Below are 14,772 nucleotides of genomic sequence, written 5' to 3' on the forward strand. Positions count from 1 at the left end.
TCCCTCCTCCTAAAAGATTTCAGTTTGTTTTTCAATTGAGTGGTACAGTTTATAGGTCACATTAAAGGTGGAAAAAGTTCTGAAATGATTTATCATGATGTATATTCTATACTGTGTCCCTAACATAGGAAGGAGCATTGATCGCCTGGACCCGAAGCAATCTGTCAAGAAACACAGCTACAGTGCCGAATATCGATCCCCGGCCAGACACAATCGGTCTGTCAGGTGGATCCTCAAGACTCTTGTGGATCTTAGGGAGGACATACAACAATGGAGTAATGGGATACTGTACTATCAAATATTCACTCAAGTCTTTGTCGACGAGTCCCTTGTTCAAGGCGTCCTCGACAATATTCTCGAGCTTCTTAGTGATATCTCACTTGGGATCACTTCCCAATACCCTGTATACCTCCACATCATCCAACTGCCTAGTCCTACGTATCTCACCAATATACTTGCCTGTGTCCATCACGACCACTGCTCCCCCCTTATCGGCGGGCTTAATTGTGATCTCCTTATTCTGTTCTAGTGATTTCATTTGCCTCACTTTCTTCAGGTTATGTCTAAATGTCACGCCATCATGTTCTCTCAAATTCCCAATCTGCTTGGTCACTTTCTCAACATATGATTCGATTACATGATTGTTTTGTGGAGGTACAAAATTACTTTTTCTTTTCTTAAGCGCTAGATCCTTTAATGATAATTCAACTATCTCTTTATTAGTACTCTTAGTATCAACCACCGTGGAGAAAAAAACCTTTCAATCTCAGTCTCCTGAAAAAGCATTGTATATCTAAATCAACATCAAACTAATTCGTGTCCACTACAGGGCAAAAGGACAGTCCACGTTCCAATGACAGTTAGTTCCGTAGAGGAGATGTTCACAACCAGCTGTTCTATCTCTTCTGATTGCATCTGGTCGGTCTTCCCTAAGCCTCTTTGTTGTAACCTGGACACATAGGTGGAGGTAGGTTTCTTCTGGGACCTGTGGTGCTTCCTTCGCCCCGTCGACATTTCCTTCTGTTACGCTTCCTATTTGTCCTAAACTTTTTCCCCTTTCTTTTTCTTCGGTCTATTCGGACTTTGTTGTTTATGTCAATTATACACACGGCCAGATTGGTAAACCTCCAAATCTCTGTGCCACTTATCTCGTTTGATCATAGGTCATCAATATCTGTAGCCCGGACAACCCCTTTATGGTTTACTAGCTTCATCTGCTGAGATTTACTGACTGAAAAACTAATGAAACCTGATCCACAGTGATCTCATGTATAAAAGCACAGGCACACAGTGGGGAAGCTGCCTACAGCAACCAAGCAGATTACTATTGTCATTTTCTAACCTCCAGTCTGATTAGTTTCTATACAGTAAGCAACTGAGCAGCCTTTTGTCTGCCCTAGTTTTTAGACAGGAAGGTCTCTTATATGTCACAATGTATTCTCTGTATACTTCTGCAAGACTATGGCCGATATAGCAGCCTATCTCTGACAAGCCTCCAACATGTTCTTTGCTGTAGTTATCATTTGTATGGTAACACTGGTTAAAATGGCCCTGTATCTTATCGGATAGAATAGGCCTGTATATCGGAGGATAGAATGGGCCTCTATCTCATCGAATAGAATAGGCCTGCATCTCGGCAGATAGAATAGGCCTGTATCTTGGAGGAAAGAATAGACCTGCAGCTCAGCGGGTAGAATAGGTCTGTATCTCGGCAGATAGAACAGGCAGGCAGCTCGGCAGATAGAATAGGGCTGCATCTCGGAAGATAGAATAGGCCTGCATCTCGGAAGATAGAATAGGCCTGCATCTCGGAAGATAGAATAGGCCTGCATCTCGGAAGATAGAATAGGCCTGCATCTCGGCGAATGTAATAGGCCTGCATCTCGGAGGATGGGATAGGCCTGCATCTCGGAGGATGGGATAGGCCTGCATCTCGGAGGATGGGATAGGCCTGCATCTCGGCGGATGGGATAGGCCTGCATCTCGGCGGATGGGATAGGCCTGCATCTCGGCGGATAGGATAGGCCTGCATCTCGGCGGATAGGATAGGCCTGCATCTCGGCGGATAGGATAGGCCTGCATCTCGGCGGATAGGATAGGCCTGCATCTCGGCGGATAGGATAGGCCTGCATCTCGGCGGATAGGATAGGCCTGCATCTCGGCGGATAGGATAGGCCTGCATCTCGGCGGATAGGATAGACCTGCGTCTCGCCGGATGAAATAGGCTTGCGTCTCGCCGGATGGACTAGGCCTGCCTCTCGCCGGATGGACTAGGCCTGCCTCTCGCCGGATGGACTAGGCCTGCCTCTCGCCGGATGGACTAGGCCTGCCTCTCGCCGGATGGACTAGGCCTGCCTCTCGCCGGATGGACTAGGCCTGCCTCTCGCCGGATGGACTAGGCCTTCCTCTCGCCGGATGGACTAGGCCTTCCTCTCGCCGGATGGACTAGGCCTTCCTCTCGCCGGATGGACTAGGCCTTCCTCTCGCCGGATGGACTAGGCCTTCCTCTCGCCGGATGGACTAGGCCTTCCTCTCGCCGGATGGACTAGGCCTTCCTCTCGCCGGATGGACTAGGCCTTCCTCTCGCCGGATGGACTAGGCCTGCCTCTCGCCGGATGGACTAGGCCTGTATCTCAGTAGATAGAGTTGCTTGTGGAGAGTCATGTCTTCAGAGCCTTTTATTGTCTGGTAACTATCCAACCATGTATATAAGTTTTAAGTTTATTCTTTCTTTGAATTTGATTGTGATTCTTGTATTTCAGGTACCGGCTTGGAGATGTTCTACAAGTTACCGGCTTCAATAATCAGAGCCCTATAGTGAAGTTCTTATATAGGTACATACTATATAAATAGCTATTGAACTTTTATTTAGTTCAAACTGACAATATACTAGTAAAAGAACGATAATGACTAAAATGTGGATACCAACTCTAATGTCTCAATTACATTTTGGATGGAAATCCTCCCAAATGTGATGCTGACACAGGTAGATACCCTATATTAAAGGGGTTCTGCAGTTTGTTTAAACTGATGATCTATCCTCTGGATAGATCATCAGCATCTGATCGGCGGGGGTCTGACACCCGGGACCCCCACCGATCAGCTGTTTGAGAAGGCAGCGGTGCTCCAGCAGCGCCACGGCCTTCTCACTGTTTACCGATGGCCCAGTGACATCACGACTAGTATCAACTTGCCTGGGCCGGGCTAAGCTCCATTCAAGTGAACAGAGCTTAGCCGTGCCCAGGCCAGTTGATACTAGTCATGACGTCACTGGGCCATCGGTAGATAGTGAGAAGGCCGCGGCGCTGCTAAAGCGCCGCTGCCTTCTCAAACAGCTGATCGGCGAGGGTCCCGGGGGTCGGACCCCCGCCCATCAGATGCTGATGATCTATCCAGAGGATAGATCATCAGTTAAAACAAACTGCAAAACCCCCTTTAAGTTACTATCAGCTGTACTGTCATTTGATACAGTCTGACAGAGCCCTATATTTTTGGGCATCCCTAAGGTACCCTGCTCAAGGGGTAAGTGTATGCAAAAATTTAATGCACAAAAGGATGACTCATTGATTCATTATTTACTGCGTCTGAGTCAGTAGAATAGTAGGATTATGTTGCCTACAGATACATTAAATTAGAATAAATAATCAACTGTATCTGTAGACCACCCCTGTATCAACCCTCCACTCTGAACAAGTCATAGGTACCCATTGAGTGCCTCCTATAAAGGTTTTATTATTGTGACTATGGAATACGTTAAATTTTTATTTAAATTTTTCTGTAGGAAGAGCCAGACACTGAATGTTCGTGGGGAGCGTATTTCAGAATGCAGCTTCTATAAGACTCTCCGCTGCACTGTGGATATGTGGCCCGGTGCCTCACTTCTCAACTACTGCTGCTTGGAGAGCGGAGTTCTGGGTAGGTGGCTCTTCATAAAATTATAATACATGTCACATCTCAGCTGAGGACTTTGGCTCATATTCCAATAGCAAGACCGACAACGTTATAGAGAGGTTCCACCAGCAGTCCCTGTAGCCCTTCCACACAACTACTAGTACTACAAGTACTCTTCCGTAATTCTCTCTTCAAGCCTCACAGCTTCCTGCTCCGTGTCATAATGGTACATCACGGTGGGAAGGTACTTAATGTTTAGTGACATACCATTACTGAGATGTACGCTGGTGTTCTGGGTGCTCTCCTGCGGCTCTCCTCCAGGTTCTGTAAGTTTGTCTCTAGGGTACGCGTATTCTTCCCGTCTCTTAAAGGGACAGCTTGCACACCCTAGTCTTCCCCAGGCAATAGCTGGGTACTTAAGACACCTTCCTGTAGGGGAGGATGTCTGAGCTCTAGGTTCCTAGCTTGCTAGTTACCAGTGATGATATGCTATTCTGTTTGCCTGCCCTTGTATCGACCTCTGCCAGTTTACCAAATACTGACATTCTGCTGCCTGCCCTGAACTTAGCCTGTTTACCGTACTGACCCTTTGCGTCCTGCCCTGAGCTTGGACTGGTTTCACAGATTCGCATGAATTCTGCCTGCTCTGACCTCGTCAAACTAGTTGGTTGGCGCAGTGGTTCCACACCTACTGCCCATAAAAAATGCTTAAAAAAATGAAGTAAATACATTAAACAGCTTTTTCTATGTAAAACAGTTAAAAAATGATACATAATTGGTATGATAAAGTAATTACATTATCTATGTTATATGGTGAACATTGTATAAAAAAAATGTTAAGTTGTCTTTTGTTCATTCCACCTCCAAGAAGACAGAATAAAAAATTATCAAAAATACATATGTACCTCAAAATGGCACCCATGAAAACTACAATTTGAACTGCAAAAAAACAAGCCCAGCTTTGCACAGCTTTGTCGATGGAAAAACCTAAAAACAAATTGTTATTGAGGTTAAAATATAAAAGTTATACAGTGCATTAGATGTACTCAAAAAATACAGCTTTTACCGCAAAAAAAAAACTAGTTCTTCTACAGCTAAATCCACGGAAAAATAAAAAAGTTATGGCTGTTGAAATGTGAAGATGAGATATACAACATGCTGCGATTTTCACGCATCCCAGAAGTGATGCGTGAAAAACAACGCTCATGTACACAGACCCATTGAAATGAATGGGTCAGGATTCAGTGCTGGTGCAATGTGTTCACGTCACGCATTGCACCTGCACGGAAAACTCGCTCGTGTGAAAGGGGCCTAAGGAGTGTGGGGGCTGACAGTGGTCTGCTGACACATGTGATGATTTATCGCAAGTTATGTGTAGGTCAGAGAATCCTCAGAATCATTTACGGTAATAATATGCATGCTTTAAAGGGGTTCTGCAGTTTGTTTAAACTGATGATCTATCCTCTAGATAGATCATCAGATGCTGATGATCTATCTAGAGGATAGATCATCAGTTTAAACAAACTGCAGAACACCTTTAAGGTTACAGTCACACAACACTGAAAAAAGTAGGTTATAAACGGATAAACTGTTAGTTTTTATTGGATATTCTTTTCACTGATGTCTATCTGAGAAATGTACGTTAAGGGTACATGCACACGTTCAGGATTCATGTGCGGAGAATCCGCACTGAAATCCGCAGGCGTTCGCAGGCAAATCTGTGCAGTCAATCCGCATTAATTGGTGCGGATTTGCGTGCGGATTCGGTGCGGATTTCACTAAGTGAATGAAGAAAATCCGGTCAGGAAAAATAAAATAAAATTGACATGCTGCGGATTTTAAAATCCGCACCGCAGGTCAAAATCTGCGCAGAAAAAATCTGCATCATGTGCATTGAGAATTTCAAATTCTCATAGAATACAATGTACATGACCTACGGTGCGGATTTTCCACACGCAAATCTGCACAGAAAATCCGCACTCAATCCTGATTGTGTGCATGTACCCTAAAAACGGTTCAATTGTATCGGGGCTGTCGGTCAGGGAAAACAGACAAGATAGTACATGTCCTATATTTTTTTTTTTTTTAGTCACTGGCCATCAAAAAACGTGGCATTTGAATAACCCAAATAGACTACTATTGTCCTTAAAACGAATGTCTGTCACACGTCTGTTCATATGTGGTCTGTTTCAGTACTAACCCTTCTAGATTGATGTTTGTGGTCCTTAACCCCTTAAGGACCCTGAGATTTTCCATTCCCCGCCTTCCCATAGTCCTACTTTTTTTATTGGTTAAGTATTTTTATTTTAAGGAAAGGGGGTTGATTTGAACTTTTATTTTTAGTTTTTTTTAATATTTTATTTACTTATTTTTTTAACTTTTTTTATGTCACCAATTATTAGATTGCCCATTGTGTTCATTGAGGGCTAAATAGCCATCATTGAACACTTAATTTGGAATATAACAATACAATGCTGCCACCTAGTGGCCTGTATTGGTATATTCCTGAAAAAGACACTGAAGCCTGCTTGAGGCTTCGATCTATTTCAAGCATTTAACAGGTTCCCCGATCTCAGTCGGGGAACGCTGTTACCGGAGCGGAACCTTGCGACTTCCGCTTCCGGACTGATTAGATGCTGTGGTCACATTTGACCACAGCATCTGAAGGGGAAAATGCATGCGATCAGCCTTATTTAAATAAGCAGAAACCTGGCAGCTATGGCCATGTTTGGGGACCAGACTTCTGCCGTACATATACGGCGAAGGTCCTTAAGGGGTTAAAGAGAACCTGTCACTGCAAAATGCAGTGCAATATGTAGGCAGCATGCCATAGAGCAGGAGGAGCTGAGCAGATTGATATATAGTTCTGTGGTAAAAGATTTAGTAAAACTTGTATTTCAAGCATTATTAAATCTCTGTTCTTTCTGAGCTCAGTTGTACATAGGGGTCGTCTTTATCAGTGACTGACAGCTATCTTTGTATGCACACTTATGCCTAATGCACACGACCATATGTATTTAGCGATACCGTCCGTGTTGCATCCACATGTTTTGCGGACCCATTGACTTCAATGGGTCCATCATCCGCATTTTGCAGCCAAGTACAGGACAGCCAAGTATATGTCCGCAAACGCAGACCACAGACCTGTTGAAGTCAATGGGTCTGCAAAAAAATATGCAGATGACACACAGTCTGCATCCGTATTTCGCGGATCTGTGATATCCGGGTTTACTGATTCCCCCCTCCAGTTGTCTCCAACACAGAACCACATGACAATCTTGACTTTCACAAGGCCATACAATTAGGCTTAGGGTACTTTCACACTTGCGTTGCTTGATTCGGGCAGGCAGTTCCGTCGCCGGCAATCTGTATGCAAACGGATACCATTTGTAGACGGATCCGGATCCGTCTTACAAATGCATTGCAATACCGGATCCGTCTCTCCGGTATTTATTTATTTTTACATTTTTAAAGGTCTGCGCACGCGCAGAAACAGGAAGACCGGATCTGTCAATGCAGCACTAATATATTCCAATGGAAAAAAATGCCGGCATTCTGGCAATTGTTCAGGATTTTTGGCCGGAGAGAAAAATGCAGCATGCTGTGGTTTTTTTCTCCATCCAAATACCGTAAAAAGACTGAACTGAAGACATCCTGACGCATCCTGAACGGATTACTCTCCATTCAGAATGCATTAGGATAAAACTGATCAGTTTTTTTCCGGTATTGAGCCCCTAGGACGGAACTCAGCGCCGGAAAACTTTGATGCAAATGTGAAAGTACCCTTAGAGAACAGATTGGATGGATAGCAGCACTTTTTTATTAACATTTTATTGGAGGGGGTTACCTTCTGGTGTCGTCTACCTTTTTATGACTGTTTAATAGTCCAGAATATCTGATAATCCTATCGGGTTCGCTAAATGAAAAGTATTTTACTGTGAAATGTAGGTAATTTCTTTTTTTAATCATTAAATGTATTCAGCAGATATTGAGCAGATATAAGTATACTGCCACCACTAATATCCACCTTTTTACTGTCTTCCAATCACTCCTCACTGTAGATTTTTTGCACATCTTAAAGGGGTTCGCCAGGATTTACATATTGATCATCTGTCCATCAATATGTCATCTGGGATCCGACTCGCAGCACCCCCGCCGATCAGCTGTTTGAGGAAGCTGCAGCGCTCCTTTGAGAGCTGTTTTCCTTGCTGCTTACCAAGCGTAGGTCCGTCCATTGTATAGCGGCTGTGCTTGGTATTACAGCTCATTTTCATTCACTTGACTGTGACTGATGAAATTGATGTCACTGGCCTAGGAAGAGACCTAAACGCTCACAGAGCAACACGGCCCCTTCATACAGCTGATCGTTTGTGTCCCGGGAGTCAATCTGATATTGATGACCTATTCTGAGGATAGTACAATAGAACTACAAGTAGCAGCACACTTCTCTATCAAATGCACAAATATATAAGCAAACAGTGAATGCAAAATAAACTGCTTGGTTGCTATACTCACTGTTAGAAAAAATCAAAAATATGTCGGTCCCATCTACTGGCAACTAGGTGGCTTCCAACAGACGGGCCTACTCTAACACATACCTCTCCTGGCGCCCTCTCTTGGTGATTTTGAACCGTGCACCACCGCCCATTTACTGGGTGTTTTTAATCAGCAGGATTACATAGCTGTACTTCGGGAAATGGTTTTTTACAGTACACATTAATTTATGAAGTTATTGCGCAAAGTCTCGTGAGACTTCGCGAAGCAATAACTTCAACTTATCGGAGCCAATACATTCTAATGCTGTACAGAGCTCCTGCTCCGTACAGTATTAGAACCAAGTTTTATGCGAATGGCCTTAGGATGTTTCATCCGAAGTCGATTCGCTCATCCCTAGTGAGTATAGCAACCAAGAAGTTTATTTTGCATTCACTGTTTGCCTATAACTTTGTGCATTTGATAGAGCAGTGTGCTGTTACTTGTAGTTCTATTGTATTGTGTTTCAGCCAAGGTAGCGTGCACCCACGTGCTCATATCTATACATTATGGAGGTGCTGGTTCGTTTATTTGTTTTCTTTTCCTATTCTGAGGATAGGTCATCAATATGTAAATCCTGGAGAACTCCTTTAAGAAAATTAATTGGATCTGCCAAAAAGTATCGCAATGGCCATGTGTGCAACATATAGAACATGCAGTTCCGTCATCTAAATGAAGTGCTGCAGAATCCATGTGTAATACAAGAACTGTTTCCTGTCATTGCAGGTCCATTCTCTGGGGGTACTGACCCACACTATGAGGTGTTTGTTGCCTTGAAGGGCGTGAGAAATCTTTCTGAAGATCAGAGATATAAGGTATGGACAGTGACTTTAAAATGTTCTTGTGCCACATACTATATCTTTCATCTTGATACACATTTTCACAATTTGTGAAACAAAGTCACACTTTTTTGCGCTAGTGTATGTGACTTTTTGACTTTTTATGCCATGCTAGCCACTTTTGTAAAAAGTGGGTGAGGCCTGCACAGCTCAAAAGATTTAAAACGGAACCGTCGCCTCTCCTGAAATATTTTTTTTTTTAACTACTTGCATTCCCCGTGTAATAACAATTCTGGAGCTTCTTTTCATGTAACTCTCTGTTGTGCCATTCTTCTGTTATTCCTACTAGAAGTGTATGAATGAAATGCCAAAAGTCTGCTATAGGTCCAACCAGTGTTACCAGTTGGTGTGTGCCTTCACAGTCTGACACTGGTAGCACTGATTGGAAAGTATCAGACTGTGCAGAGGCACACTCCCAACTGGTAACGCCCATCCGGACCTTCATTTCAGACTGCTGGTAAGGCATTCAGAATTCTAGCAGGTATAATAAAGGAATGGCACAAAATAGAGGCATTAGAATAGATGCTTCTGAATAGTCCTTACATGGGGAATGCAAGTAGTTACAAAACAGACGAGTCAGGAGAGGTGACAGGTCCTCTTTAAGATAAGGTACGCCAGTTTTCTGGCTCAAGTTACTGAAATCTACACCAGCTGTAAGCAGCCTCTAATGCACCATGTGAGAGCCTCATATCTAACATAAAAAACTGGATCTTATCCTGTCAGGTCAGTGTTGTAAAATGAGAGTGACTGCTTCCTCTGCATTCCCATCTTTAGTATTAAAGGGGTTTTCCGAGACATTTTAACTGATGACCTCTCTTCTGGATAAGTTGTCAGTATCTGATCGGTGGGGGGCCGACACCTGGAACCCCTGCCGATCAACTGTTTGAGAAGGCATCACAGCCCTCTGGCAGCTTTGCCTAGGCCAAGTGACATCTTGTTTACCAGTCACATATCCCAGTTGCAGCTCAGCCCCATTGAAGTGAATGAGGCTGACCTGCGATACCAAGCACAGCCACTATGCAATGTATGGCACTGTGCTTGGTGAGCTGAGAGAAGGCCGTGAGCACTACTCAAACAGCTGATTGGTAGGGGTCCCAGGTGTCAGACACCACCTATCAGATACTGATGACCTATCCAGACGATAGGTCATCAGTGTAAAAATCTCAGAAAACCCCTTCAAGTATTTATAGACCTCACTTGGAGCCATGATACATCCATACGAATAAAATGATTTATAATACCGCGATGAGTCCTATGAAAATGCATTACTTTTAATATGTGTTGTAAAGCATCGGTCTGCAACATGTGGCTCTTCAGCTGCTGCAAAACTACAACTCCAAAGCTTACCTGCAGTGTTCAGGAAAAGCTGGGAGTTGTAATTTCACCCCAGTTGGACCATTGTTCTCCAGATTCTTGTGTTCCCATTCCCCGGTCAGATGAAGCAGGCACTATCTGAAACCAGCATATCGTTGATTGGCATTATTAGACTGTGGTTAAACATGTATACCCGCTTCATGCCACTAGGTGGCCCTCTAAGCCTACAGCGTATGGCAATGACATGTTTTGGTTTTTTTTGCATCAAAGGAGAGCTTCAAAGCTCAAGGGCTCACAGCGGGCTGTGCTTTAAGGGACTTGAACAGAATTAATGTTGACTTTGTGCTGTCAACGCAACTTAAAAATGTCTGTTTTTTGAAAATTTGTGGAAGCTTCTGTATTAGCTGATTTTAATGAATTAGAGAACATGACGAAATCTCAAATTTTATGTTCCATGCATAACACTAATATCCTCTGCTTGGTAGGCTGCAGTGTTCTTCTGTTATTAGGAGGTCTGCTTTCAGGGCAGTATTCACACCATGTATTCATACCATGCCGTCAAGTTGGGTTTATTTCTGCGATTTTTGTAAAGATTTTGCAAAAGAAAAAATAGTATCAGCACACAATGTACAAGTAGATAATGCGTGTTGCTGTAATTCTAAGCCTCCTAGTCCTTCCTGAGGTTGCTTTTTTTCTGCAAAGAGGGAATCAGAATTTCCTCAACTCTGCCTTTTCGCAAAGCAGATGAGGAACTTATTCCTATGCTCTGCCCTTCGAATCGCACATCCAAGCCTTTTCCACCTCAAAAATATCTCTCAAATCCGCACATGCCTCAACTCATAGTCTGCAAAAATGCTTGTAGATGCCCTCATCATCTCCCACCTAGACTACTGTAACATCCTCCTATCTAACATCCTCGCAACCCTCCAATCTGTCCTCCGCTGCCCAACTAATCCACCTCTCCCCCCTCTACTCTTCTGGCACTCTACTTTGCCAGTCTCTTCACTCCCCATTGCCCAGAGGATCCAGTACAAAACACTAACATGACATACAAGGCCGTCCATACCGGTCCCCTCCATACATCTGTGACCTGATCTCTCGCATCTTCTCACATGTAATGTCCAGTCCTGACAAGATCTTTCTCTACTCTCCTCTTATCTGCTCTTCCCACAATCTCCTCCAGGATTTCTCCCATGAATCCCCTGTAGTCTGGAACTCTTTACCCAAACATATCAAACTCTAAACTACGACGGAAACCTTCAAATGAATCCTGAAAACCCACCTCTTTAACCCACAGTAACCCTGCTGCCTCTATACTGCCATATGAGCAGCTTTACTGTGACCTACTGTATCCTTCCCCATCCCTTGTAGATTGTAAGCCCTCACAGGCAGGGCCCTGTCTCCTTCTGTACCAGTTTGTAACTTGTCTTGTTCATGCTTATTGCAACTGTTTTATATTATATGTACAGTATCATGGAATAAATGGCCCTTTTATATTTATTATATTCATAATAATAGTAACTTATGACATTTGGTATATTTCTATAAAGGGTGGGTTGCTGTTTTTATAGACAATGAGTGTACCCCTGGTTTTGCGAATGGATAAATAAAGAGGCTTTTTGGCCTGACAGATTTAAAGGGAATCTGTCATCAGGACAAGGCTTCTGACAAACAGGCTCAGCTCACATGAAGCTGTCTATATAATTGTGCCTCCATGCAAACAAGTAGGTCCCTGCACCAAGGGTGTCCAGTGCATGGAAGATCTACTCCTTCGCCTTCCCAGCTCCACGACATGTACATTAATTGACAAGGCCAGACATTACATGCATCATCTCTTGGGTGCAGCAAAAAAGTCCAAATGGATCCATTTGGACTTTTTTGCTGCATCTACATTGGGTGTGAACACAACCCGGATCCTTGCAGAGCAGGTCAGAGCACCTTTACCACTTGAGAGCTGGACTTTGTTCTATCTACATCATCTCTTGGGTCCCTGTCTTCTTGCGTAAACAAGCATTGTGCGATTACACATCAGCGCATGTGCACAATAGCCTAGAGTCTCTGCCAGGATGAATACAAGACTTGTTTTTGTTTCCCAGAAACTCCGCCCACCCACACATGCGCCATTGAATCCTCAATTGGCACATGAGCAGTTAGCTTCTCAACATTGGAGAACGTTGACAGAGATATACTGCACATTGAAGACTAAGTGGCGTATGCGCAGGATTACAAGGCTAGGTGAGAAGACTGTGAGGATGCCTGGCCCTGTCAGTCAAGGGGAGGCGGGGGAGAGTGGCTAAGGGTGGAAAGAGGAGATGCTGCATTGAAGCCCACATTACTGTAGTGTAATTAATGAACAGCTGATTTCTCAAGAACGGGACCATGAATTTTAACAAGAAAGGTATTGATTGAATCAGCAGGATCAACCATGTAGTGTGCCTAGTTTAATAGGGCTGATCCTGCTGACGGATGCTGTTTAAAGAGGACCTGTCACCATGTTAATAAATCTAAACTCGGGGGTAATTTATTAAGACCAGCGTTTTATACAACGGTCTTAATAACCCCTATAGCTAGCTCCGGCCTTTACATAACTTTGGTGTATCCAGTACCAGTCTAAATGTAAGCCAGCTTCCTTCCGTCTAGTGCACCACAACTCTCCCTGTTACCAACATCTGGGCCCAGATGGTTCTGTTACCAAATATGTAAATCCCTTACTGGTTTGCCATGGCGGTGGCTACCTTGAGTGCTCCTTCTCTGTGATGCTGTCCAGTCAACACAGACAGCTTCTGAAAGGCCAGCTCAACTCTGACACCCTCCACCCCAGCTCAACTCTGACACCCTCCACCCCAGCTCAACTCTGACACCCTCCACCCCAGCTCAACTCTGCCACCCTCCACCCCAGCTCAACTCTGACACCCTCCACCCCAGCTCAACTCTGACACCCTCCACCCCAGCTCAACTCTGACACCCTCCACCCCAGCTCAACCCTGACACCCTCCACCCCAGCTCAACTTTGACACCCTCCACCCCAGCTCAACTCTGACACCCTCCACCCCAGCTCAACCCTGACACCCTCCACCCCAGCTCAACTCTGCCACCCTCCACCCCAGCTCAACTCTGCCACCCTCCACCCCAGCTCAACTCTGCCACCCTCCACCCCAGCTCAACTCTGACACCCTCCACCCCAGCTCAACTCTGACACCCTCCACCCCAGCTCAACTCTGACACCCTCCACCCCAGCTCAACTCTGACACCCTCCACCCCAACTCAACTCTGGCACCCTCCACCCCAACTCAACTCTGACACCCTCCACCACAACTCAACTCTGACACCCTCCACCATGATTGATTAGTGTTTGAGGGAAGAAGATCACTTCCCCTTGAGTGCAGACTCTAGGTAGTTGCCAACCTGGCAAAGCAGTGACAGATTTACGTATTGGTTGACAGATCTATCGGGGGTACGAATTTAAGGAACAATAATTTGGAACTAGAACTGTGTTTAGTTCCCTTAAGAGACTGGTAGCAATTACCATGTACAGCAAGATAGCATAAGGCAGTGAATCAGTTAAACATAGGGGAAGGATCCAGCACCTCCCCTGCCCCCCAGGGCCTTATAAATGCTTCCAGTTGTAGGTCATAGTGTCTGCCCTATAGAAATGGTTCCAGATGTGTGTGGCTGTGGATGGCACGTGTCGTGGTCAGCATGTGTATGTGTTTGCAGGGGAAGATGTGTATGTGATTAAGAGGATATCTCATGGCAGAAGATAAGTGAGGCTGAGCCTGCACACACATCAGTGTAAGCCCAGAACTTGTGGATGGAGCGCGAATTCCAGAAACCTTACAACCCCCAGACTGGATCTTGCTTCAGACAATATACTCTATGGGCCAGATTTATCATTAGCTCAAGTCAGAATAATGGAGTGAAAAAGTTGCAAATTTTTGCGCAATCGCTTAAACTGCGCAAAAATTTGCAACTTTTTTCTGCTCTGCACTATGCTCGCCAGTTTTCTGAAAGTGGGCGTGTTTTCTTATGTAAATGAATCTCTAGGCAGATTTACTATTGGGACTATTTAAAAAGTTGCAAAAAAGTCGCAATTTCACTCCAGTGAGGACCATGCTTATCTTATGAGACTTTTTAATAGAACATGCGACTTTTTCATAAAAACGTGCGACTTTTTCGTAAAGATGTGCGACTTTTG

At 44.4% G+C, this 14,772-nt stretch overlaps 1 protein-coding gene across 1 annotated transcript in view; it reads left to right on the plus strand.

Annotated features, from left to right (window-relative positions):
• The window catches only part of GHDC (GH3 domain containing), a 64,773-nt gene that overhangs the window by 36,799 nt on the left and 13,202 nt on the right, over positions 1-14,772 (plus strand). Inside the window, exons 6-8 of the mRNA XM_044296645.1 lie at positions 2,763-2,834; positions 3,782-3,915; positions 9,151-9,239. Of these exons, the coding sequence (XP_044152580.1) occupies positions 2,763-2,834; positions 3,782-3,915; positions 9,151-9,239 (295 nt within the window). The remainder of the gene's footprint in view (positions 1-2,762; positions 2,835-3,781; positions 3,916-9,150; positions 9,240-14,772) is intronic.

Source organism: Bufo gargarizans, chromosome 6, assembly GCF_014858855.1.
Source record: "Bufo gargarizans isolate SCDJY-AF-19 chromosome 6, ASM1485885v1, whole genome shotgun sequence".
Taxonomy (NCBI): Eukaryota; Metazoa; Chordata; class Amphibia; order Anura; family Bufonidae; genus Bufo; species Bufo gargarizans.